This window comes from Rattus norvegicus, chromosome 5 (assembly GCF_021556685.1).
Source record: "Rattus norvegicus strain SHRSP/BbbUtx chromosome 5, alternate assembly SHRSP_T2T, whole genome shotgun sequence".
Taxonomy (NCBI): Eukaryota; Metazoa; Chordata; class Mammalia; order Rodentia; family Muridae; genus Rattus; species Rattus norvegicus.
Window position 1 is genome coordinate 158,903,878 of NC_141538.1, and position 26,617 is coordinate 158,930,494.

The 26,617-nt window shown below is 52.9% G+C and overlaps 1 protein-coding gene across 13 annotated transcripts in view; it reads right to left on the minus strand.

The window, feature by feature from the left end:
• Positions 1-26,617, minus strand: part of Arhgef10l (Rho guanine nucleotide exchange factor 10 like) — a 159,780-nt gene that overhangs the window by 100,312 nt on the left and 32,851 nt on the right. For 12 of the 13 annotated variants that reach the window (XM_087551093.1, XM_087551091.1, XM_087551088.1 and 9 more), the window contains exon 2: positions 4,323-4,401. In XM_087551093.1, coding sequence (XP_087407219.1) covers positions 4,323-4,359 — 37 coding nt within the window. In that variant the 5' untranslated portion in view covers positions 4,360-4,401. 13 annotated transcript variants of the gene reach the window in all.

Genomic DNA, 26,617 nt, shown 5'->3' on the forward strand with positions numbered 1-26,617 from the left:
TTCAGGGCCCCATTGGACCAGGCTGTGACCCTACGATTTTGGTCTAAATACTGAAGAACTGTGTTTCTGTCCATCAGGGTACACTCCTGACACTGAGGACCCTCCTGCGGTAGGGAGCAGAGAGCGGAGGGCGGAATCTCACCAATGCAAGTCACATCACTCCCCCGGGTTCCCTCCCTGGTACAATGAAAAAGGAAAAGCAGAACTCCCTAGGGCTGGCTGCAGGGCCTCAAACATTCCTTAGCCTCAACATCATTGACAGCAAGGGACAGTACCACCGTGGCTCCTTCCCCCACACGGTGGGGGTTCAGCAGCACCCCACTCTGGGACAGTAGCCCCCCACCAATATGACACCCCAAAGTGTCTCCAAACATTGCTATATGTTCTCCCAGGGAGCAAATCGCTACGAGTTGGGAATTTCCAGGGTAAATATTGTCCCCAGCATTGACAAGGCTCTAAGAGCTCTAACTTGAGTGACAGACACGGAGCCTGTCTGAGACCCCTGAGGACATGAGTGGTGGGGAGAGAGGCTAGAGCAGAGAGCAGAGTGGACGCAATAGCACATGGACAAGCAGGTGGCTACCTCCAGTACCAAGTTTCTCTGTGGTGGCCAGGAGGTACTCAGGCATGCCACTCAGGGGTACACTGTAGATGAGACAAGCTCTCCTGATCAGTGTGGGGCCTGACACCTGTCATCATAGCACTCAGGAAGCTGAAGCAGGAGGACTACAGATTTGAGATCAGCCTGAGCTACAGAGGGAGATCCTGCCCAAGCAGTTAGGAGAGCTTCCAGAGGGCCTGAGTTCAGTTCCCAACAGTCACATCTGGCAGCTCACAACCGCCTGTAACCCAGCTCCAGGGGACCCCATGCTGCCTCCTGATCTCCAAAGACACAGACATAGGCACCCACACTCACATACACATGAAAATAATCTTTTTCAAAAACTAAACCTCTGGGCCCAGAAAGATGGCTTGGGAAGGGGTGAAGTCACTCGCGGCCCACTGACGACAGCCAGAGGACTAAGTTCCACAGTTGAGGCCACATAGAGACGTAAAAAGACGCCCATCTCCACAACGCTATCCTCTGACCTCCACGGGCACACTGACACTCACACACACAGTAATATAAAATGTTAAACAAATGAATCGCGGAGACAAAGTCAGGCAGATCTCTGAGTTCGAGGCCAGCCTGGTCTACGGAGTGAGTTCCGGGATAGCCAGGGCTACACAGAGAAACCCTGCCTCAAAAACAAGAAACGAGCAAATCAGAAATGAGTCACTCACTTCAGACGTCTAAAACTATATAATTACTACACAATGCTGCTCATAAAACCGCACTTGGTGGTTCAACTCCAAGTATCATTCACTCAGCATTGGGTTGACAATTTCAGATATTTTAAAGATTTCTGTTAAGAAAATAAGACTGGGCACAATTTTTTTGTGTATATATGTATGTATTGTGTGTATGTATGTATGTAGTATGTATGTGTGTATGTATGTAGTATGTATGTATGTATGTATGTATGTATGTATGTATGTGCCAGGGCACTCTGGTGGAAGTCAGAGAACAACTTTTGATAGCCATTTCTCTCCTTCCGCCATGTGGGTCCTGGGGATCGAACTCAGATCTTTTGGCTTGGCAGCAATTACCATCACTGAGCAGCTGAGTCATCTTGCCAGCCCATATCGAATACAGTTTTGAGACTGTTTCGACAGTTGTGTCAACTATATGGACAGTGTGTACATATGTGTCTGTGTACACATGGGCATATGCACATGTATGCATGCATGTGTGTGTGTGTGCTTGTATACAGAGAACCTCTGCCATCTCCCTTTTCTCTCTACTCCAGTCACACTGGTCTTAGGTCCTGCCTCAGGACCTTTGCACTGGCTGCTCCAGGCTTGAGATGCTCTTTTCTCAGATGTCTTCCCCTGTTCCCACCCCCTCAGGCCCTTATCTGCCTGCCACTGGTCAATAGGGTTGCCATGGAGACCCTGAGACCCCCTCCCCCTCATTTGGTTTTCAGAGACAGGGTCTTGTGTAGCATAAGCTGGTCTCAAACTCACTATGTAGCTGAGAATGACCTTGAAATTCTGATCCTCCTGCCTCCAACACACTGTGGTGAGAGGGAGTGCTTGGATTAGAGACATTTGACACCACACCCAGCGCTCAAAATAAAATTTCAATCCCAGAGTAAATGTCCACGTAGTCCCTGTCTGCTATCTGGGGAGTGTATGACACAGACCCATCCTGTTTCACGGATGCCCAGACACTCAGTGCCCTCTGTCTGTCGCTCCCGCCGTTCCATGCACGTGTGGCAGGTGTCACCAGTGACTAAGGTCTTAAGGGTCCCTGCTCAACCCTGAGCATCAGCTGTAGGGTGAGCATGGAGGGACCTGACTGCCACACTTTGCTTGGCCTCTGCTCTCAAGAATGGGGTCACAGGGCTCCAGGACTGCTTGAGGATAGACAGGCTTACATGGAGGCCCCTGGTGCAAGGGCTCAGTGACTACCAGATATTTGCATGACAATGTCAGGCACATTGCTATCATTAATGACATCATATTCTCCTGACGCCAGCATGATTATTAGTACAGCCGGAGTCCCATCTATGCCCGTGGCTAACATGAGCTGTCTCTTCCGACTCACAGGCCAGCCCAGGTCACACCGGCTCCCCCAGGGGTGGTCAAGAGATCAGGTCACTTCTGCTCCTCCTTCAGGAGTACAAAGAGCTCCAGCTATTCTCATCTGTCACCAGAAATCCAACCAGCAGCTCCTGGCGGCAGCAGCCCTGAGTCAGTGATTGTGAGGAAGTTAAGACATTGACCTGAGGTTTCGGGGCTCACTGAGGATCCCAAGGGGGGGGTGCACCAGGAGAGACAAGGTCATGCACGAAGAGGAGCCAGCTAATGCTTACTAGGGCCTGGGATAGGACCAGGCATGAGGCTACCCTCAGAGAGCCAGAAGGGTGAAGAATCATGCTAAGAGCTTGGATGGGGAGTGGGTGCAGCTCGCTGGGACAGCAGGAGTCAGTGACCAAGAAAGGGACGGGGAGCAGGGGAGGGGGAGTCAGTGGCAGGAACCAGAGGAACCCGAGGCCTCTGGCACAGCAAAAAAACCCTCTCCCAGCTGGCTGCCCTCCATCCCTTCCCCAGGATACCCCACAGCTCTCTTTATCAGAGGGAAGATCCAGCGACCCAGCCCAAGGTGACTGGAAGCCCAGCCCTCTCTCACCATCTGGACAGGTGGCATGACAGGTGCCAGTCACTCGTGGCCTTGACAGACACACCCCGTCCTCAAGAAAGTCAATCTAAGTGAGTCTAGGAAACAGAAACACTAGGAGCCACCATTGCTGTTAGAAACCTAACCTCCTCTGGGAAGCTCCTCCCACCGCAGCAAGCTCCACCCACCACGGCAGGCCCCTCCCACCGCAGTGCCGGTGGTACTGAACCGCAAACTGGTGGCTTCATCATACTTCACGAAGGGACATTCCAGAGGGAAAGAGCCTCATCTTCTGGTCCCATAAGGCTTAGACACTCAGGGAGGATTCGCACAGGCTATCCCCGCCCTTCGATGACGCACACTCCTATTCACTGAGCACTGGTTGCCACACGCAGTCCCGTATGTGTGCTTAAACCTTGCAACAGTACTAAAGAGGGCATCATTATCATCCCAGATTTATGGACAAGGACACTGAGCTGTAGAGACACCATGTCCTATAACAAAGCTCACAGTGCAAGTGGCAGGCAGCGGCAGGATCCGAAAGCGGATGACTAACGGAGGAGCCCTTGCTGTAGCAGATTTACTTGCTTCCCTCCCTGCAGGGGTCGGGAAGGGGCAGGGGGAGACAAGAGGGCAGGAAGCTGGGATTGTGGGTAAAATGGCCATGGCCCAGTCCACCAGGACAGGGTCCAGATGCCACCCTGTGGTAGCTGGGGCCCCACTGAAGGGGGTGCCAAGTAAAACACAGGAAGCTGGGCTACATTCCAGATCAACAAGTGGTTTTGTTGGGTAAATATTTTTTTCTTCCTTTCTTAAAACAGTCAAGACTGGGATACTTCCAAGATCCAATCGTATGGTCAGACTCAATCCCAATTTGCACCTTCAAATTGAGCCCCAAATCCCCCTCAACCCCAGTCCCCAAACTGTCCATCTCTGCAGGTGATCTTAGGCAACAAACAGGTCATCAGAAGATGCCTGACACGATCCATTTTGTGGATAGGGAGCCTGAGGCAGATAGACACGGTGCATATAACCCGTAGAGCTCAACCTACCCACCAGTATAGCCCGGCCCTGTAACTGGGACCCTGTGGTACAGTACCTATGGCAGGCTGTGGAGGAGGGTTCGAGGAAGCCATCAGACAGGGTCTAGCTCAGTCTATCACCGTCTCGATGCTCGCCTGTGGAAAGAAAGCCAGAGACGGTCAGATAACCTGAGGGAGGGACAGCAAGCGAGCCTGCTTCATAAGCCGAGCTCCAGCCCAGCCCCACGCACGCTCTTCCCGGCAGCCCCAGAAAGGGCCTGGCCTCCATCCGGTATAAATCATTAACTTATAGAAAAACTGCCAGCTGCATGGTAGAAATCCCCATCTTCCCAGAATTCACTGCAGCCGCAATCTGCCTTAGCCCACTGTCAAGGGGCCAGCTCTTAGGAGACTGTGGGCTAGCCAAGAAGGTCTGTCCCCACTGCCCCGTCCTCTAGCCCAGGGCCTGGAGTTACACTTCAACAGCCGAGTCCCCATGCTCTAGAAACCATAGTGCCCTGGATCAGATGGTCATGAATATGGCTGGACATTTCCTCCTCGTGATAGCCCCAACACCACAGGCTCCCCTGGCTCTGACTCCTGTGCCCATGACAAAAGCCACCCTCTCTTGTTGCTCACTGTCCTGCCCTATAGGGTTGGTCAGCTGGCAAGCAGCCACCAACCTAGGTTCACAGTTGTAGGAAGCACCGGGCTACAAAGAGGTGGTTGGCACAGGACAGGGACAGAATCCCAGATGGTACAGGTCACTCCCTACACTTAGAGCAGGCTGGGCCACGGGGGACCGGGCTCCCCAGGCTCTGGAGCAACCTTGTCAGATGTCCCTGTGCCTCTAATGTGGTAGCTGCCCTTCTAGTCCTCCCTCCAGGCAGGGAATCAAGCCTGAAGAAAAGAGCAGAGAGCTCCGTCAAGCCTGACCATGTCACCAACTGACTGTGGACCTGTTTTCCTTTTGTTTTCACTAACTAAAAATAGCTTTTATTTTTACCAAATAGAAATGGAATGCGCAAGAATGACAGTAAAAAGATCATGATGGGGACATTCACGGGGCTCATGCAGCTCAGAGGTCACCCCAAGCCCATAACAAGCACTTGTGTGGACTGACACATCATAATAAGAAAATGAGGTCTGGGGGTTGGGGATTTAGCTCAGTGGTAGAGCGCTTGCCTAGCAAGCGGAAGGCCCTGGGTTCGGTCCCCAGCTCCGAAAAAAAGAAAAAAGAAAAAAAAAAAAAGAAAATGAGGTCTGGAGTCTGCCTGCATCGTGCCCAAGATCACCCAGCTAGGAAGAGGCAGGATTCAAACCCAAAGACATACACTATTTGTGCTCTTTAAGGAACCCTGGGGCTGGAGGGATGGCTCAGTGGTTAAGAGCACTGGCTGCTCTTGCAGAGGACTCAGGATCCACACTGTGGCTCACAGCTGTCTACAGCCAGGGGATCTGATGCTCTCTTCTGGCCCCTCTGGGCACCACACAAACACAAACAAGCATGCATGCTTTCACGCTTGTATAAGCACATGCAAGCAAGCGTGCGTGCACACACACACACACACACACACACACATGCACGCACACGCACACGCACACACACATACACACAGAAACAGCAAATGTTAGTCTCTTAACAATCCTTCTAAGCTGAGTAGCGGTGGGGCAGGTGAATCTCTGAGTCTGAAGCCAGCCTGGTCTACAGAGCAAGTTCTAGGATAGTAAGGGCTGCACGGAGAAACCCTGTCTCAAAATAAAATAAAATAGGGGTTGGGGATTTAGCTCAGTGGTAGAGCGCTTGCCTAGGAAGCGCAAGGCCCTGGGTTCGGTCCCCAGCTCCGAAAAAAAGAACCAAAAAATAAATAAATAAATAAATAAAATAAAATAAAATGTTTCCAGAACAATCCAACATACTCACTAGCTGTCACAAACTTGTTCCCCCATTCATGATATCATCTTCTACTTCAGCCACCTCAAAGTCAAGTGTGTCACCAGGGCTCTGCTGTTGTCCCCTGGATCACAGGCTAATGCTCTGCCACACACCCACATGTCCTGGGTCACTGCATCTCAACCTGGGGCAGCGGGCATCTCCCTTCACTCCCTGAGAGGGAGCGGGATTCCATGAAGGACCCTGAGGGTCAGAGAGTCTGCCTTCCCTAACTGTAGTTTTTATCCAGAGGGTTCCCACAAATGTTCTGCCTCCTTACTTCTCGTTATCATTAATGTTTTATGCTCACTGACAGCCCTGCTTCTAAAGCATAAAGTGCTAGGCACTGTCTGGGCGTGTCAGGTGACCCTGGGGATCTTGAAGCCTAGTCCCTCAAACCCGGGGACTGCTGACCACCTCAGCCTGTTCACACCTCTGTACTGTTACTATTTGGGTTTTTTGATTCTTTTTTTAAAAATTCTTATTTTATGTATATGAGTACACAGTCACTGTCTTCAGACACACCAGAAGAGGGCATCAGATCCCATTACAGATGGTCGTGAGCCACCCTATGGTTGCTGGGAATTGAACTCAGCACCTCTGGAAGAGCAGTCAGTGTTCTTAACCACTGAGCCATCTCTCCAGCCTGGTTTTGTTTAATGCTTGTTGACTTCAGAATGGTGCACAGAGAAATGGGGTTAATTTGCGTTCTGACACTGGGTTAGAATCCAGAGGCTTATATGTATTAGATAAGCACTCTGCTACTGTACAGCCCCAGTTCAACATCACCTTAGAAATATGTTATCTTTAATTATGTGTGACAGTATGTGTGTGTATTTGTATGCCCAGAAATACTCTTGTATCTACCCTCCCACCCCACCCTCCTCACTGCCCACCTACTCCACACACACAGCTAGAGTTATAGGCAGACTTGTGGCCACATCTGACTTCTTGTGTGCTGGGGATTTGAACCCAGATCCTTGTGCTCACACAGCAAGCACTCTGACACACTGGGCCATTTCCTAGCCCAGCGCTATACTTGCTAACTGGCCTTGGCTGTACAGGCAGAGGCTGTCCTGGTTCCCCTTGGTGTTTTGAGTAAGACAGCAGTGGCGGGCATCCGGCTTCTCCGCCCCACAGCACCTGGGCCTTGTGGAGGTGAATTCACAAGCCTTCAGGGCTCACCCCCACAAGTGGTGTCACCCCAGCTGCAAATGGAAGCTGTCCTGTAGGGCTCCTCCCAGTGGGCTCAGCCCCTCAGATCTTCCTTATGAGCTCTAAGACCCAAAGGCAGGAAAACAAATGCCTGTTTCACGAAGGAAAAATGGAGGCACCATCACCCAGACTCACGAAGATGTCGGGACAACAGTGACATTCAGAGCCCTTCTCTGCCAGGCTGAGAAGTCCCATGTCCTCCTCCCCTGCTCTTCCTTCAGAGTCTAAGGTTCTTCTGAGACAGGTTAACATGCCACAGTGCTTAGGGACCAGAAAACTTTCTTCTTGTTTCCCATCAAATTCCCACATCACCCCAGCATTCAGAGAGGAGGAAACAGAGGCCGGAGAGGTTAAGGATTTGCCCCAGGTCACGACACACAGTCAAGGGGGACAGCTGACAGAGCAGGACACAGCATGGGGCTCTGATCCCTGCGACTCTGCTCATCGAATCGCCCTGGCTACACTGCTCCCCTGGACTTAAGGGTTGAACTTTGTAGTCACGTGATCCAGGCTAAAAGGGGGGGGAGGGGGCTGGAAACTCTGAGCCAGGATATACACTAGTGAGCCCTGCTCACACTCACAGGCTTGCGACTGCCACCCTGCACAAAGCCACTAGTCTCTGAAGGATGTGGGAAAGGGAGGGGACTGGTTCAAAGCTACCCCTGGTCACCTCTACAGGCCCTCATGAGTGACAAGAAATACGGAGGACACTGGTCGAACTTCCAAAGAGGACTGAGGGACACCGGTCTCTGCCAGTCAGTTATTTGCTAACACAGAAGACACCGGCTGTGGCAACCAGTTTGTTTTGGAGTTGGGGCCCAGGCCAGAGTCCCATGTGACTACTGACAGCCCAGCTCAGCACAGCCCTGGTATCTGCATCTATGAGATGAGGATCTAGGACCTAACCCATGGGATGCCTTGCAGGACAGCTGAGGTCAACATGAGCCTTGGAAGGACTGACTGTGTGCCAGTATGCCCATCCCATCCTCACACAATGAGGGGTGGTAAACAGGACTCTGTTGTGATTCCATACCACAAGAGTTGAGGGGACCCAGAGCAGCCCTGAGTATCTAGAGGCAGCATCCTGGAGTGATGGTGGGTGCCCTTCTCTGTGTGGTCATGGCCTCCCCTCCCCTCTCAAAGCTCCAGGCTTTGATCATTACAGTGGGTATACACATGCTTGCCCGGAGGCCTTAAGGCCATAACACGGAGGAGCCACCTAGAAGGTAGATGAGTGCTCCAAGCAGGACAGGACCTGCTCAAGACAGGAGCTGCTGGCTGGGAGTATGACACTTAAGCATTCCCTGAGCTATACAGGCTCTGGACGCTTCCAAGACAGGAATGGAGCCCAGGTGATTGTGTTGTGAGGCAGGGCCAAGCTAGACCTTCCCTGTGGCAGGCTTTCTTTTTTTTTTTTTTTTTTTTTTGGAGCTGAGGACCGAACCCAGGGCCTTGCGCTTGCTAGGCAAGCGCTCTACCACTGAGCTAAATCCCCAATCCCCTGGCAGGCTTTCTTGAAGGGGAAGATATAACATCTGAAAGTGGCCAGGCAAGGGCAGGGGTCCAGCCATCCAGCCATTCCAGAACCTTGCTACATTTCTTTTATTTCTTTTCCTCCCTCCTCCTCCTCCTCCTCTACCTCTTCCTCTTCTTCTTCTTCTTCCTCCTCCTCCTCCTCTCCCTCCTCCTCTCTCCTCCTCTTCCTCTCCTTCCTTCTCCTTCCTTTTGAATTTTTTTTTTTGGTTTGGTGATTTTAGAGACAAGATCTCATATACTTAGACCAGGCTGGCCTTCAAGCCGTATAGCTGAGGCTGACTCGGAACTTCTGATCCTTCCGCACTCTCCTCCCGGGTGCTGGGATCACAGATGTGTACTGTAATGACCAGTCTATGCGATGCTGAAGGCTGAGCCCAGGGCTTTGGGCAAAGCTGGCAAGCACTCTGTACAGAGTCCCATCCTCAGCACCCCTGGCTGTATTTTGCAAAGAGGGAAAGGGCCGGGAGGACAGAACCAGGATAAAACTGTGACAGGCCAGTGAATATGGCAAGGAAGCTCCTCCTTTCACCTCCTCTGTTTAGACCCCTCAGCCCCTTTGCAGTGAGCACTAGGGTGGGAAAGACAAAGAAGCAGGATGGTGGTGGTGCACGCCTTTAATCCTAGCACAAAGGAGGGAGAGGGAGATGGATCTGTGAGTTTGGGGCAAGCCTGGTCTACAGAGAGAGTTCCAGGACAGCCAGGGCTACACAGAGAAACCCTGCCTCAAAAAAACCAAAAGAAAAAAAAAGAAAGAGTGGAGAGGGAAGAATAGAAAAAGCAGCCACGTAGTGAAAACCACCCACACTTTCTTTTTGACCCTAAGGTTGGAACCCAGGCTCAGGACTACTGGATCACACTCCACACCCTCAACCAACCTGTCACCATTTTCTTCTTGTTATTACTCGAAACAGAGTAATAACAGAGTAGCCCAGGTTGGCCTTAAACTTACTATGTAGCTGAGGATGGCCTTAAAATTCCATTCCTCCTACCCTCACTTGCCAAGACCCTCAGCACATCCTCAGAGTTGGAAACGGACTCAAATGTGGTACAGCTGCTAACCAATTGTGGAAACCGGGTCCAAGGAAAGGGACGGACTTTCCCCAGCGGGCAGAACACAAGCCAGGTAGTGACTGCAAAGGCCATGGCTCGAAGTGGGATCTGAATCCAGGGCTTTCTGAGCATGGATCTCAGTTCTGGCTGTGCCAGGAAACACCTGCCTGGAGCAGAAAGATGTCCTGAGCTAAGGCGAAGAATGGGAGGACGAACCGTCCCATAGCCAGTGTGGCCACTGTTAAAATCGAATCAGTGGCCATGTGGTATTCGGGCTGTAGGATTACAGATTTGTTCCTCTTGCGGACACTTTTTAAAAATAAGACTGGGGGCTGGAGAGATGGCTCAGCGGTTAAGAGCACCCGACTGCTCTTCCAGAGGTCCTGAGTTCAAATCCCAGCAACCACATGGTGGCTCACAACCATCTGTAATGGGATCTGATGCCCTCTTCTGGTGTGTCTGAAGACAGCTACAGTGTACTTATATATAATAAATGAATAAATCTTAGAAAAAAAATAAATAAAAAAATAAGACTGGACAGGCAGGGGACCCCAGAGCTGCTCCTTTTTACACCACACTGTTCTTTGGGGTGACCCTCAGTGTGAGAATCGGGGGAACGAGGAGAAAGTGTGGACTCTGGGGGATACATGGTGTGTAGGCAGTGTGGAGCTCAGTGGCCAGACCCCAGAGAGGAAGCATCCAGCACCCTCACAGCAGCTCACTCAGACATGTCTTCCTTCCCAGCTAGTAACTCCGTCAGCTGGCCTATGGGTGTCCCTGGGGTTTACCCTTCTTCTTGGGCTTGAAGTCTAAGTATGGGTGTGTGGTGGCAGTGGGTCTCACGAGCTAAACAGTTCCCAGACACTGGCCTGCATGTGGGTAACTCTCAGGGTGACTCCCATCCCACTTCCTCCCTCATGAACCCCAGGAAACACTCCCTGGGGGACTGAGACTTCAGGAAGGACTGAGAGTGAAGCCAGACACTGACAACAGTGGAGGGTGACAGCAGGGTTGGGGAAGGAGCAGAGTCCAGCTGCACTAATCTGTACCAGATAGCTTCTGGCCACCCTTGAATGAGACACAAGACACAGACTGTGGCCCAGGCACCCAGCTGAGGAACTGCAGCCTCAGAGGCAGCAGGTCTGACTCCCGGATGGCAAAAAAGCAAGCAAACCAACAAAACCGGTGAAGGTGGAGAATAGAGGGGCAGGTAGCAAGGAGCTAGGGCTGGGCCACTGTCCTCCGGGGTCTCTCTGGCTTCCAGCTCTCATCAGACAGGTACTTGGCCAACTGGTCCCCACCTCAGAAATCCCAGTGGCTATTCCACAGCCTGACCACTCTGGTCAGCCCCTTCCTCATCTAGGCCCTAAGCAAGGCCCTCCTACACGTTAGCCCTTCACCTGTGCCCCTCCAGTCTTAGCGGCTCCCGTCCTGTTCGTCCTGTTCTGGAATTCTGCTGCCCGTGACAGCGGGAACCTGCTTCAGATCTCTGGGCCTTGGTTCAGATGGTTGGTTCTCTCCAGATGGAATCCTCTCTCCATCGGCAAACTCCTTTTAAACCTTCAAAACCCACTCCCGCTTCCTCCATTGAGACCCTTCCCCTGATTCACCTCACAACGTAGCTTCTGGTCCCTGGCTGCGGAACTTTCTAAAAAAGACCCATAGAGGTTCTGACTTGGGGCGTGGCTACTCCTAAGCCAAGAAGCTATTTCGGAACCAACACAGGACACACACAAGGTTGGTGACACAGCCCCCTATTACAGGGGTCTTGCTCACTAGACCAGAAGCTCTGGGATGTACTGGGCTGCACGTCACCTCCGGGAACGGTGGCCAGGGTGTGGCCTACAGCAAGTGCCTGTAACAGCTGCCCAACTTAATAAAGAGCATGTCCCCACTTGGGGATAAAGGGACAGACTTCAGGTAGAGGGAGGGGAAACATGCACTAAAACCCTCCCACGGGACTCAGCGCCAACAGCTCTATGCAAGAAATGGGTTGAGTCCAGCCAGGAGGGGGCATCATGGCTACCGTGCAAAGTACAGCCCTTGGAATTAATTCCTCAGCAGCAAGGGCCGCCTGATGGAGATCCCACACAGGGAAGGCTCACAAAGGCAATGGGCAGAGAGGAATCAAGAGTGATCACAGTGTGGTCCTGGCCTCAGCTTAAGAGCCATGGGGATGGCACAAGGCCACACGTCAGTTCTTCACAAATGCCCTAACAGGGAGATTCTATTCCACAGATGGCTCTTCCAGTCCAGGACCAGCCAAGGGGCAGAAATGAAGTCAACCCGTGTCTCCCTCAGTCGCCAGTCCCCATCTGAATTCCTTCCTTCCCAGAAGGACCGGAGCCTGAGAGGGGTGAGGGACCTCCCTGAAGTCTAGAGGCCATTGAGATTGGAGGCACTGGAAGAGAAGGCAGGGCTGTGCCTCAGCTGCTGCCTACGGAGGGAGGGGCATGCAGGGTAGAGGGAGCTCCCTCCAGGCAGCAGAGCGGGACCAAAGAGACAGCAGGCCCTGGCTCCTCCCCTCAGGGCCATGCAGACACTGAGCCCCCAGACATTGGGTCATTCAGACTCTTGTCTCTTAACTTCCTTTCTTTATAGAAAACAGGGAGGGAGTCTCCTCCCTGGGGTGGGAGAGACTTGGTCAATGGAGGCAACCCAGGAACAAAGGATCCCTTGTCCCCAACTCAGGGTAGGTGCCCGCCCCACCCCAACCATCTCCTAGGCCAGCCCCTGGTCAATGAAGGAAAGGAGAGAGGCACCGCCCCCTGGGCCTTTGTGGGAAGGAGCAACCCCATAGCCAGGCCAGAGGGGAGGGACCCTGGGGTCTGTTGCCCTGGAAACCAGAGCCCTTTGGAGAAGCCTTTGGCTGGAGGAGAAGCTGGCTGTCACCAGACTCAGACTCCCTCCCCCTCTTAGTCCCAGGCACATTAACCCTGCTGTCCCCAGGGTCCATGCCAGGCCGGAGTGCACATGAAGAGCTCCTCCTGTCCATCAGCTGTACTGCCCCGCCCTCTTCTCTGGGGATTCTGGGCTCCCAGCCACATCCCAAGCTGTGACCCGGAGAGGAGAGCAGAGATGAGTGAGCTTGAAGCTTGGGCTTGTCGTCACTCCCTTGGACTGGACTGAGTCAGCTTCCCTACCTGGAAAAGGAAGCCACTTCCAAAGGAACAGGTACCAGGCTAAGAGGGAGTTCTGTGGCCCTTATTTCTGAGAGCAGGAAAGTCGGGGCCTAATGAAGTGACCGAGCTTGCATTATCGTCATCGGGAGCTTAAGGTGGGAAAAATGGTCTCTGAGGTTCTACAGCCTTAGGACAGGCAGGGGAAGGGTGGTAGGCTAGAGCCAAGGGACCTGGGGAGGGCATCTTAAGGGGACTCTGGGATATGGTGGGAGATGCAAACACATGTCCCATGACATCCAGCCCCAAATGTCAGAAGCATTCAAAGTCCATGTGTGGCCTCAACACTGAGACCAGGTCACCACGTTGGCAATGTCCCTAGGACCCCAATTCATTTGCCCTGACCTCCACGGGGTTAATCTCACCCCCTCTTCCCTTGCACCCCAAGTCTCTCACCCCTTTGCCATTCAATAAGCATTTCGTGAGCACAGTGCCCCCTTTCTGCTAGCCTCAATGCCAGAGAGACCCAGATACCTGTCCTCAGGTGGCAGGCACCAGTGGTAGGAATGACCCAGCCCAGACTTCTGACAGACAGGGCCCTATATGGGGCAGATGGATATTGCAACCCACTCCAGGAAGATGCTATGTGGAGTGCTCTGGGGCAGAACATCCTTGGAGCTCACGGAGTCCAAACTGGGATAACTCTCCTGCTAAGTGAACGGGTGCATGCGCACACACTGAGTACCTAAGGCTCCCAGGGTTGGGGTGAGGAGCAGACTTGGCCTGGGACCTGACCAGAGCTCACCAAGGGATCTCTCAGTAAGAGGACATGCAGCTGAGGGCTCAGCACGCACTCGGGTGGGCGCTAAGCTGCACAGCATCACCTCCATACCCACAGTTCACTTATCACCATCGTCTAATGGCAGCCCACCCAGAAGGGCAGCAAGGGCCTACTAGGACCTAGTACAAGGTGACCCCGTCTGGGGCCCCTCCCTGTGACCTCCACTCCTCCAGATCACGAGGATGGTGTGGAGACTTCTGCAGGCTGAGAATTCAGGTTAGGAATGTGCAAAGGTTAGCGGGTGAAAGAGCTGGCCCTGCAGGCCTGACAGCCTCAGGTCAGTCCCTGGAAGACACACACAAACACAGCTCAAGGCAGCATCACACCCCTGCCTGCAGTCACAGCAAGACAGGCAGAGACAGGAGAGGTGCACAGAAGCTAATGGACCAGTTACACTGGGGTGTGAGAGCTACAGCAGGAAAAAAAAAGACCCTGTCTCAACAAGGTGGAAGGAGAGAACTGAGTCCCAAAAGTTGTCCTCTGACCCTTTTAAGCACATGGAAACACCACACACACACACACACACACACTCACAAATACACACATATATACGCCATATATAGTACACCACACACATACTCCACAAATACCACATATGCACACCATACACACACATATACCCCACACACCACACACACATACATACATAGACACATATACCACACAGCACATACACACACCATACATACCACACCATACACATCGTATACGCAAACACACACATACACCATATACACATGCATCATACAAATGCCACACACACAATGAAACACACACAGACACACACAACTCACACACATATCACATACACACAAAATCACACACACACATACCATACACAACACACCACACACAAGATACACACAAACACAACACACAGAACAACACAACACACACACACACACACACACACACACACTAATGAGACCCTGAGGGTCTCTTGAGCAGGAGCACCTGCCTGGCCTGTCACTGCCTTCATATCATGTTGGGGGGCAGTGTGTGACACCTGCTCCTCACTTGGCTGGCCTCTGTGCTCACACCAGAGGGAGGTAAAACTTCAGGTGCAGAAGGAAGAAGAGCGTGCGGCCAGCAGCAGAGTCACTCCCTGGGTTAACACTGAGGTCAGCAGCACACATCTTAGCTCATCTCTACAGCTTTGTGAATGCCCACCTTAAAAACACGGGTATTACCAGGCAGCGTGATTCATGCCTGTAACCCAGCACTTAGCAGGCAGGGACAGGGTCACCACAAATTGGAAGCTAGACTGGTCTACCTTGAAAGTTACAAGCCAGCCAGGGCTACATATCAGACCTTGTCTTGTCTTGTTTGGTTATTAAGGCAGAGTTTCTCTGTGTACCCCTGGCTATTCTGGAACTCATTCTGTAGACCAGGCTGACCCACAACCCAGAAGTCTACCTGCCTCTGCCTCTGCCTCTGCCTCTGCCTCTGCCTCTGCCTCTGCCTCTGCCTCTGCCTCTGCCTCTGCCTCTGCCTCTGCCTCTGCCTCTGCCTCTGCCTCTGCCTCTGCCTCTGCCTCTGCCTCTGCCTCTGCCTCTGCCTCTGCCTCTGCCTCTGCCTCTGCCTCTGCCTCTGCCTCTGCCTCTGCCTCTGCCTCCCGAGTGCTGGGACCAAAGGTGTGCGCCACCTCCACCCAGCTCAGACCTTTAAGCAAGGCTGAGCCTATAGCTCAACTAACCGGGTACCTTGTCGAGCACGCGCAAAGCCCAGGGTTCAACTCTCAGCACCACATAAAACCTGACACGTGCCTGTCCCAGCTCTCTGGAAGGTGCAGGATAGAAGTCCACCAGGCAGCGGTGACACACACCTTCAATCCCAGCACTTGGGACACAGAGGCAGGAGGACCTCTATGAGTTAGAGTCCAGCCTGGTCTACAGAGCGAGTTCCAGGACAGCCAAGGCTACACAGAGAAACTTTGTCTAGAAAAACCAAAAAAAGAAAATCAGAAATTCAAGTTTATCCTTGGAAACACAACATGTCTAAGGCCAACCTGGGCTTAAGGGTCTAAGACCCTTCCCTGGGAGAGATAGAGAGAGGGAGGGAGGAAAGAAAAGAGAAGAGGAAGAAGAGGGAGAAGAGGAAGAGGAGGAGGAGAGGAGAAAGAGGAAGAGGAAGAGGAGGAGGGGAGAGGAAAAGGAGGAGGAGGAAATGGAGGAGGGGAGAGGAAGAAGAGGAAGAGGGAGAGGAGGAGGATTTCCCATACCCTATATCTCCTGTATCTGTCGCCCCATTTCTCCACACACCTCTACAAAAGGTTCCTAGGAAGCATGGCTGGGTTGTCCCCAGCTCTCCTGTTCTCTCCTGCAAGAAATTTCCTATCTGCTGGCCACCCATGAGCCGGCTCCTGAGGTCTCCTCCTACAATGCACTCACTCAGTCCACATAACCGCGGCTCCCTTCCTTAGTCTCTCCCTCTTCTGGCTCAGCTGCTGTCACCCACCTTTCCTGCCTCCACCCCTGACTCACACCCCAAACCTAGACTTCAGGCTCTGCCTCCAACCAGGCAGTCTCCCCTGCCCTCTGCTCTGGTGAGCTCACCCACTCTGTGGTTCCCCACCCCACCCGCTGCTGTCTCCACAGTAATGGCCCAGGCCTGACCTTCTCTTGCCCATCAGCCCCCTGCTGTCTGCTCAGCAGCCTGTCTCTGACATCCTTGGGGTCTCAATCTGAGTCCACGCCAGACGGTGTCCCAGCCATACTGACAGCTAGCCACCTGCTCCTCTCAGCGGGCCAGCTCACTTGACCACTCACAAGGGCACTGCTCCCAGCAGTGCCTGGGTGCAATTCCTACCCCGCACCCCTGTCCTATCCATCCACAACCTTGTGGTCTTTCGTTTAGGCATGCCCAGGGCCTGAGCGTGTCTCACCAGTTAGTCCAAAGTGAGCATCACTAACCTGGACTATTATTACAGCCTTACAGGCCTCCTACCCCCTCCTCCCTGCCCTTCTGTGGTGAACACAGGAGTCAAATTAATCCTCTCGCTTGGAACCTTCACAAGTTCTGTCCTTATCTTAGCCCATGAGGCCCTCAAGACCTCCCTGCTTCTATTGGCTTCTGCTCCCTCTCTCCCTGTCAGCTCACTCCATTCAAGTCTCGGCCGCCATGCTGCTTCTTCATTCGCGTGCCTGCCCAGAAGGTTCTTCCCACATAGCTGTCTCCTTTTCTGTCAGGGCTCTGCCCCAAGTTTCTCCTGTGAGAGTGATCAGGCATGTGGCCCCCGATGTGGCCCTCACACTGTCTGCAGCCCAGCCTCCCTGCCTCCCTTCACAGTATTCAGTATTTCCTGACAGCTTTGATGTGGATTTGAGGCCTCCTCCTCACAGAGGCCAGGGGAGGGCATTGGATCCCCAGGGACTGGAGCTATAGGTTTCGAGAAACCTAATGTGCATGCTGGGAACTGAATCCGGGTCTTCTGCAAAGTAACAGCGAGCCTTCTTAACTGCCGCGCCATCTCTCCAGCCCCTCGCTTGCTTTTCTGAGATGGGGGTCTCGTGTAGCCCAGGCTGGACTCAAACTTGTTACCTAGCCCAGGATGACCCTAAACTTTGAATCCCCCTGCCTTTACCTCCCCTCCCTGCTGGGATTACGATGGGCTCCCCTGTGTGGTTTATGGGGTTCTGGGGATCGAATCCGGGGTTCAGTACATGCTAAGTGAGTAGTCTGCCACCTGAGGTACATCCTCACACCCTTGGGTATCTGCCCTATCCCTTCCCTTTCCTAGTCGGTGGCCACCACAGAGACAGGCACGATGGCTGGTGTTCACACTACCCACAGCCCCCAGAGCACGGCCTGGCACCCAGAGGAGCTAGAGGGACTTAGTGAATGAGGAAAACTCCAGAAAGGCATCTTCCCACAGGAGCTGACTGGCTGACTGATTAGAATCCCAGTCCTGTGGAAGTTGGAATGTTGCCAATCCAGAAACTAATTACCTAATCTTGGGCTAAGGTCTAGCCCTCCAGAAAAACCATTCCTTGGCCCCGTAGGTTAGAACTGACATCTTGTGACAATATAGATAAAAACTTTTTTGCTATTTATGAACTGAGCAGGTGACTACCTCTCACGAGTCCAAACGCTAAGCGTGTCATCAGAGAGCCTCTTGGAACTGAGGCGTCGTTCCCCCCTGTCTTACAAAAACTTCATAAAACTGTTTCCATGTTGGGACATTGACTATGTGGGAACCTAAAATATGTGTTCCCAGGCTATGGTCACTCAAAATGGCTCCAGAATAAACTCTTTCTTATTCCCTTTATGATGAGAGCTGTGGTTTTCTACAACAAGAAGGAAGAGAAGGAAGGAGGGAAGGAGGGAGTCAGAGAGGGAGGGAGGGAGGGATGGAGGGATGGAGGGATGGAGGGATGGAGGGATGAGGGGAGGGGGGAAGGTTTCCTGGCCCCAGGGCAACTTCCTGAAGGAGAAGGAAAACACTGGGCACCCACTCTTAGAATAGGCTTCCTCCTCTTGCCTCAGCCTGCACCCACACATTTCATCTGAGAGAACCCACCTGATACCCTCACCATGCTCTGGGCTATGCAAGAGGGGGCGCCCCAAACACTAGTGTAGAATGAGAGCTGAGGCCCTCTCCAGACACTGATCAGGAGAAAGGGGTGGGGCAGGGCGGAGAAGGACTTGGGCTATTTTTAAAAACTTCTCCCAAAACACCACATTCTTCCTAGGGTGAGTCAGAAGCATGTGGCCCAGTGAGGAGGTCAGAACCCTGGAATGCCATGGTGGCCGCCATCGACTCTGTGGGCAGCAGGGACGGTGGGCAAGTGGGGACTGGGATACTCACTCAGCTCTCCAGGGAAGAGACAAGGCTGGACTTGAGAGTGGAAGGCCCTCTGAAAGCCACAAGAATCTATCTGGCTCTAATCTATGGCTTCAGCTCTAGTCTGTCACGGACTCTTCTACTCTGACCTCAGGGAGCGCTCAGCAGTAAAACTCAGCTAAAAGCAGCTTGGCTCACCCATCCGTGGCAGGGCAGACTGGGCAGCAGAGTCTGCCATCTCCAGAAGATCAACAGAAGGTCAAGCCCAAGGCACTCAGAGGGCCCGGGACCACCTAGCCCAGGATAACCCTGGCTGAACTCTCAGAGATGTAAAGCCATGCCCTGTGTGGAGTGCTGTCCTTCCTGGAGACCTGAGAGTGGGCTTCAGCTGCTCTCAGCACCTCTGAAGGGAGGTAGAGGAAGCTCATACACTCTGACCCTGCCCTAAGCTAGACTCTGTCCTGCACCACTGAAACTGAGTCTCAGAGCCATCCTAGGTCAAGTTGATCAGAGCAAGTCCACAGCTACATGCCAAGGCTGCCTATTCTCAATGTCCAAAGTCCACACGAGCTGGCAAGACGCCCCCGGAGCAAGCCAACACTTTCACCAGCTTCTCTTACACTTGACTCCAAGAAAAGATGCTGCCTGTCTACCTGGGGTGTGGGGAGGGGCCCTGGAGGCTGGGATGGAGGTGCCAGGGACAGAAAGAGGCTTTTAACACTGGCCAGGATGAGTCCTGAACCCCATTGCCTTTAATGAATCAGATCAGGTCCATGACATTGGCCCAGGCAGGGAACTTCCCCAAACTCCTACTCTCTTTCATAATCAACTGACAAAATGGACTAGAGATGGCTATATGAGGCATGCCTCAAAAGACTCCCAGGGACCACGTTCCAATTCATGCGCCCTGCTCTCCCACATCCCATTTGGTGCTCCCTGCTCTCCCACATTCCAATTGATGCTCCCTGCTCTCCCATATCCCAGTTGGTGCTCCCTGCTGTCCCACATCCCAGTTGGTGCTCCCTGCTCTTCCACATCCCAGTTGGTGCTCTCTGTTCTTTCATATCCCAATTGATGTTCCCTGCTCTCCCATATTCCAGTTGGTGCTCTCTGCTCTCCCACATCCCAGTTGGTGCTCTCTGCTCTCCCACATCCCAGTTGGTGCTCCATGCTCTCCCACATCCCAGTTGGTGCCCTCTGCTCTCCCACATCCCAGTTGGTGCTCCATGCTTTCCCACATCCCAGTTGGTGCTCCATGCTTTCCCACATCCCAGTTGGTGCTCTCTGCTCTCCCACATCCCAGTTGGTGCTCCATGCTTTCCCACATCCCAGTTGGTGCTCTCTGCTCTCCCACATCCCAGTTGGTGCTTCATGCTTTCCCACATCCCAGTTGGTGCTCTCTGCTCTCCCACATCCCAATTAATGCTCCTTGCTCTCCCACATCCCAGTTGGTGTTCCCTGCTCTCCCACATCCCAGTCGCTGCTCCCTGCTCTCCCACATCCCAGTTAATGCTTCCTGCTCTCCCACCCTAGCTTCCTCCCCACCCCCATGTTGAAATCACAGAGCCCTAAGCTGTCGCCCACCCTGCCTGTGTCTGCTTTCTCAGTGGAGAATGGAAACCACTACCCCTGGGCCCCTCCTGCTCTGAAGCCACCTCTGTCCTACCACATATCCTTGGAGTGCCCTGTGTACCACTGTCAGACTCTAGCCACCATCGTAAGAAGAATGAATTCTGCCACCCAATGTGTATGTTGCAAATGTGCCACCAAATGTGGCCGCGTGAGCAGGGCAGGACCCTGAGCACACCAGTTCCTTTACCTAATCCTGGCTTCCTCTTCCACTGAGAGCACCCACCACACAGGGCACAGGAAGAGTTGAAGGAGCTGACAAATCAATGAAGTAGCCATCCCTATAAGAGGGCTCGGCGGGAGCCTGAACACAGTAAGTGCTTAATACTACACATTGAATGAATAAATGATTGCGTAGCTCCCCCCAACCCCTCATCGCCCTTCCTGGGATAGTGTTGGGCAGGCCCCCCTACAGAGTCTGGTTCACAGCAGCTCTCACTGTGGGGAATGAGAGACAGCTGATGCATTCTGGGACAGCCACTATGGTCCATGGTGAGCTAACCCTTAGCTCTTCCCAAATCTCCACATACCTCTCTGTCCTCTTTACAACTGTGACTACAGGACAGGGGTGAAGGCTCAACAGAAAAGGCAGAAGTAGAAATCAAGGCAACAATGTGGTCTTTCATTATGCAAAATATAGCCAAAATGCAGCAATGACCATGGTTGTGAGGTTGCGGGGAGAGGACCTCCAGCCCTTCAGCCTGCACAGGCTGCACTGGATCCATCACCCGCAAAGCCACAAGCCCAGAACCCATCCCCAGCGAGAGCCACAACACAGGGACCCAAGCCTCCACTTCCTTCTTAGGCCTGAAAAATAACGTGCGTAGGCTGACAGAACAGCTCAGCAGGTAAAGGAGCTTGCCACCAAGGCTTACAGCCTGAGTTCAATCCCAGAGACCTACATGATGGACAGAGAGAACAGCTTCCCACAGCTTGTCCTCTAACTTCTACATGTACATGTAGCACAGATGAATATACATGTGCACATGTGTGTGTGCGCACATAAAAAATTTACATACATACACACAAACACAGACAGACAGACAGACAGACAGACAGACAGACAGACAGCAAAATTCGCTAAAGTTTGGGCCAGCAAAGTCCCTTCAGTCAGCAATCCACTCAGGAACATGCACAATGCCCAAGTGGCCTGGCAGAGACCTGTGGCCCAGGCAGGTGAGATGGACAGCTCCTTCCCCATATGCTGTCAGCACCCAGAACAATTTATACTAAAAAATTTTGGGGGCTAGGGAGATGGCTCAGTGGTTAAGAGCCCTGACTGCTCTTCCAAAGGTCCCGAGTTCAATTCCCCAGCAACCACATGGTGGCTCACAACTATCTGTAATGAGATCTGGTGCCCTCTTCTGGTGTGTCTGAAGACATCTACAGTATACTCATACATAAAATAAATAATTCCTTTTTAAAAAATGTTGGGGTGGGGATGGTACACAGGTCACCACCTAGATGCTGCCTGCCAAGACTTCACAATACAGGTGCATCCAAGGTTGCCCCATGGCCAGAGGCTCTCCCAAAGGACAAGGATGCCATCCATGAAATCAAAGGCTCAAGCCTGTTAAAGGAAGTCAGTGGTCTCATCTCCTGCGCACCCCTCCATTCACTCAAAGGGACAGCAGGGAAGCTGGGCTTCCTCTTTGACTTTCAACCACCCAATGGCCACCTGATCATGTGACAGAGACTACGGAATAGCCAGACATGGTGGCCCATGCCTGTAATGCCAGCACTTGGGAGGCAATACGATCAGGCATTCAAGGTCATCCTTGGCTACAAAGTGAGTAAGGGGCTAGCCTGGGCTACATGAGACCCTGTCTTAGAAATCAAAGCAAAATGATGATGGTGGTGGTGGTGGTGGTGGTGGTGGTGGTGGTGGTGGTGGTGGTGGTGGTGATGGCTCCCATGACCCAGGAATGGCTTGAGGCTCTGAGAAGATGCCTTATGACAGAACCTTGGCCCTGTGCTCACAGGAGCCATAAAGTCTGGAAGCATTTCAGGGCTTACTGAGGCTCTGGCAGACTGCCCCCATTCCAATTCAACTCTCCAGGTCCAAGGCTCTTCCCCGGTACTCCAGATCACAGCTGATGGCTGTCCACGGCATCCATCAAAAGGACATACAGACCGGGCAGAGCTCCAGCCGACTCTGTGACACCTAGGCTAACACAGGAGCCCTGGCTTCCTAGGGCCCCTTCACCTCACAGATACCTGCAGAGCGTCTACACAGAAGGGATCTGGGAGACTGGGCTCCTCTGGCTCCTTTGCTCCTCCCAGGGGTGAGAGGGTCACTCTTGGGTTCCAATATGTCCCTTCCCCTCAGTTCACACATCTGCAGGTTTCCTGTGTATCCAAGGCAATGGTTCTTGTTTTGAGAGTACAGGGGTTCAGACCTGTTCTGGCTATATAACCCTGGCTGGGCTCAAACTCACAGCAATCCTGCCCCAACCCTTCTGTCTCTCAGCTTCCAAGCACCGAGGTTGTGAACACATGCTATGGAGCCCGGTAAGCCACCGGATCTCATGAGAGAGGAGGAGAGCTGGAGGGTGACTCAAGCACCAGGTGAGTGGAAGCCAAAAACTCCATGGTGCACAGGATGGCCTCCCAACAGACGCTTGTCCAGCCTCGGTGCCATGATGTACAGTCATAGCAGTGTGGCTGTGCTAGAACGCCACGGGAGTCAGTGTCCTCGTGCTGTCTTTGCTCCGGCCACTCCGCCCAACTGCCCTGCTCACTTGTGATGAGCATGGTGTCTGGAGTCCAGGTCCCTTTCCGGGGGCCCAGAATCAAGAACACGATTCCTCCTTGGGTTGCCCGGTGTCACTGAGAAGCAGGTGCCAAAATCAATCCTGAGATGCCTTTGTGCACTCATCCGCTACATTAACAGAAAGCTGACAGGCGCGGCACCCCAGCCCTGGGCTCTTGGAAACAGTTCCATGCAAACACGAAAGTCTGGATGGAATTCTAGCTGGGAAGAGAGTGGGCACACATACTTCTGAGGACAGCAGGGGTTGAGCCAGGTGGATCTACCACTGCCCGGGCAAAGTGGCAGTGGCAGATTCACCAGAGGTAACAGACCCTACAGTGCTGACCTGCATTGTCCTGACCTGGCTTGGCTGGGGAAGACCTGAGATGTGGCAGGATCCCAGAGTCATAGTAGGCTAATGACGGGAACAGAGGGAGTAGCCTTCAGAAGTCCAGCCCCCAGCCAGCCAGTACAGGGAATTCTTCCTTAAGGAGCCTGGAGAGTGAGTTGAAGCACAGAATGGAGAATTGGGTAAAGCGAGTGTTAAACCTAATACATCTTCCTAGGCCTGTTGTTCTTAGCCTATGCATTTGTGACCCCTCTGCGGGATCGAACACCCTTTCCACAGGGGTGGCCTAAGACCACCCTGCATCATCAGACACTTACATTACGATTCGTATCAGTAGCAAAATTACAGTCATGAGGTAGCCACAAAAATCATCTTATAGGTAAAAATCCCCACGGCATAAGGTATTGTATTAAAGGGTCACCACGTCGGGGAGGTTGAGAACCACTGTCTGAGGCACTGTCTGGCTCAGCTTCCCCAAGTCTCAGTTTATGGGGTTCATCAGCACTTCACTCCCTCAGCCCGCAGTCATTGAGGCCCGACCGTGAAGCCTCTGTGCCGTTCCTGGGAAGATAATAACTGTATGTGGGAAGGAAAAGGTTCCTGACCCAAGAGGGCTTACAGAGCCTAGCCCTATGCCTGGCACACGTAGGTCTCCAAAGTAGCTCTCCACCGTGCACACCAAAATTGCTCCTTTGTCAGAAAATTCACAATCCCTGGGAGAGGGGTGGGCGTCTTCCTCCTTTGAAGGAAGAATCACGGCTTCAGCACAGAGTGCTCCCTGCTCACAGCTGCCGTCTCCCTGTGGCAAAACAACTTCAGCCCTCTCATCTCTCCCTGTGTGCCTCACTGCCTCCCTTCCTGTGCCCATCCTGACCCCAGAGGGTGTTGCCCAGGCGGCCCTGGCCCTGTCATTAATGCAGCAGACTCCTCTCAGATGCTGGCTTTGTCAGGGGACTCGTGGCCCCTAGGATGAGACACACCTGGCCCGGCACCCTCCCTGGGGCAGACAGTGCTCAGGATACCTGGCCTCAAAGCACTGCATGGAGCCACGTGACTTCACCTCTGCCACCTGGCTACCCAGGGACATTCCTCCATAGTCCCATCCATAGGCAGGCTGTGTCTTCCAGGGGACACCTGTCAGGTTTTCAGGACCAGGCGCCCAGCAGGGGAAAGTGGAAACCACAAGAGACCATATTAGGGGAAAATTGCAGAAAGTGACATGAAGAGCAGTCTGAGGAGGAAGGTTGGCCTTGTGACTCATGTGCCTGAGAATATTCCATGCAGAGCTGGCTGAAGCCACACCAGAAAGCCAGGAAACCCAACCTATCCCTAAGCCACTTTGGGACAAGTTGGTCCTCAAGCTGGGTCATGTGCCTTGGCCACCAACGCCCAGCAGCTATGGCGTGATATTAGTGTTCTTGGAGTTCTGACAAGACCCCTCTGAGAAGGGAGTGAGGACATTCCTGAATAGGACTACTGGTACTGGGCCACATCTGACTGCAAGACCATGAGCAGGGTACAGGCAAAGCCAGCGTTTCCCTCCTGAGCCCAGTTTGTCCCACCTCCAAGGCCCTTTATTGGACTGACCCCTATCTGTCCTGTCTACAGCAGCCAATACCATGGGGGACCAGACTTACCTATCTCAGCTCCCGGCCATAAGGAGTGACCAACTCATAAAGTTGAACACACACTCGTGTGTGCGTGCGCACACACACACACACACACACACCACTCACACACTCACACACACACCACACACACACCACTCACACACTCACACACACACACACACCACTCACACATACCACTCACACACACACACACCACTCACACACACATACACACACACCACTCACACACACACACCACTCACACACACACCACTCACACACACACACCACTCACACACACACATACACACCATACCACACACACACACACACACACACACACACACACACACCACAAGTGCCTGCTCTTATGAACATCCACCCGCCAGTCGGTCCTCATCTTGGACATCTCTGTCCCTGCCTCTCAGAGGCTCCCTTCACACCGAATGTAACAAAGCCACAAGAAAAACTCGGAGACGGGAACCCAGGTGCCAGAGAACCAAGCTGCATGCTGTCTGTGTGCATGAGCCCTCTCAAAAATATGATTCAACACTTGGGTTCTTGTGGTACCCAATGAGTGACCTTCCAAGGATGCCTGGTTGGCTGGTATCGGGGGAAGTCACTCCCAGGTCCCAACCCAGACTCAGGAAAGCCCATGGTGTTCCACCACGAAGGTGTGTTGGACAAGCCCAGCACCACCTCACATCAGTTTGGCAGAAGGCAAACTTCAGACACCGCTCACATTCATGGCATCCTGGGATAGGCCAGACAGCAAGGATGCTCTAGGGTCCCAGTGAGACAAGCAGGATTTTGCAGGGTAACCAGGACCACAGGACCACCCACACTGCTGTGTGACCCTGAGCTAGCCCCCTGCCCTCTTGTAGCAGCAGTCCTGGATGAGGTTAGACCTAGAACAATCCCTGGGAAAGAATGAGTACCCTTGCCTCCCTGGCTGGCCTGCAAATCAGCTAAGTCCCCCAAAGCTAGTCCAGACAAGTTTGTGATGGGAGCTAGATATATGGGTTAATATTTACCTGCAGTGACCCAGATCTTGAAGAGCATCAGGTATGCTCCACCCAACCGAAGAGTATGGGCCAAGCAGGAAGTAGGGGAGAAAGGAAGATGAAATAGCCGGGCCAGCGCCCCAGCCAGAGCAGCCAGCTGTGAAGACCTCAGGCATGCGACACACAAGAGCCCAATTCCAAAGGACATGGGGGCCATGAGCACATGACCCTGTAGAGTCCACAGCTGACCATGGTCTCTAAGGCCAGTGCATGACCCCGCCGTGACTCTCACCAAACCCAAAGTTCACTTTGCCTGTTTGGACCAGCCTCAGGGAGAAGCCGCAAAGCAAATGAGTCAGACGCTAAGGCTCCTGGCCTCTTGGATTGTCGATCCCCAGACAGATGGGAAACCTGAGCTCAGAGCTCTGAGCCAGCTTGCTGAGGTCTTAGGGACATTCTGAGCTATAGCTGGGATTTGAATCTAGTCCTCCCTCATTGAGACTGTCAATACCAGTGACAGAGGCCAGATTACCTGCAGAGAGAATTCCCCC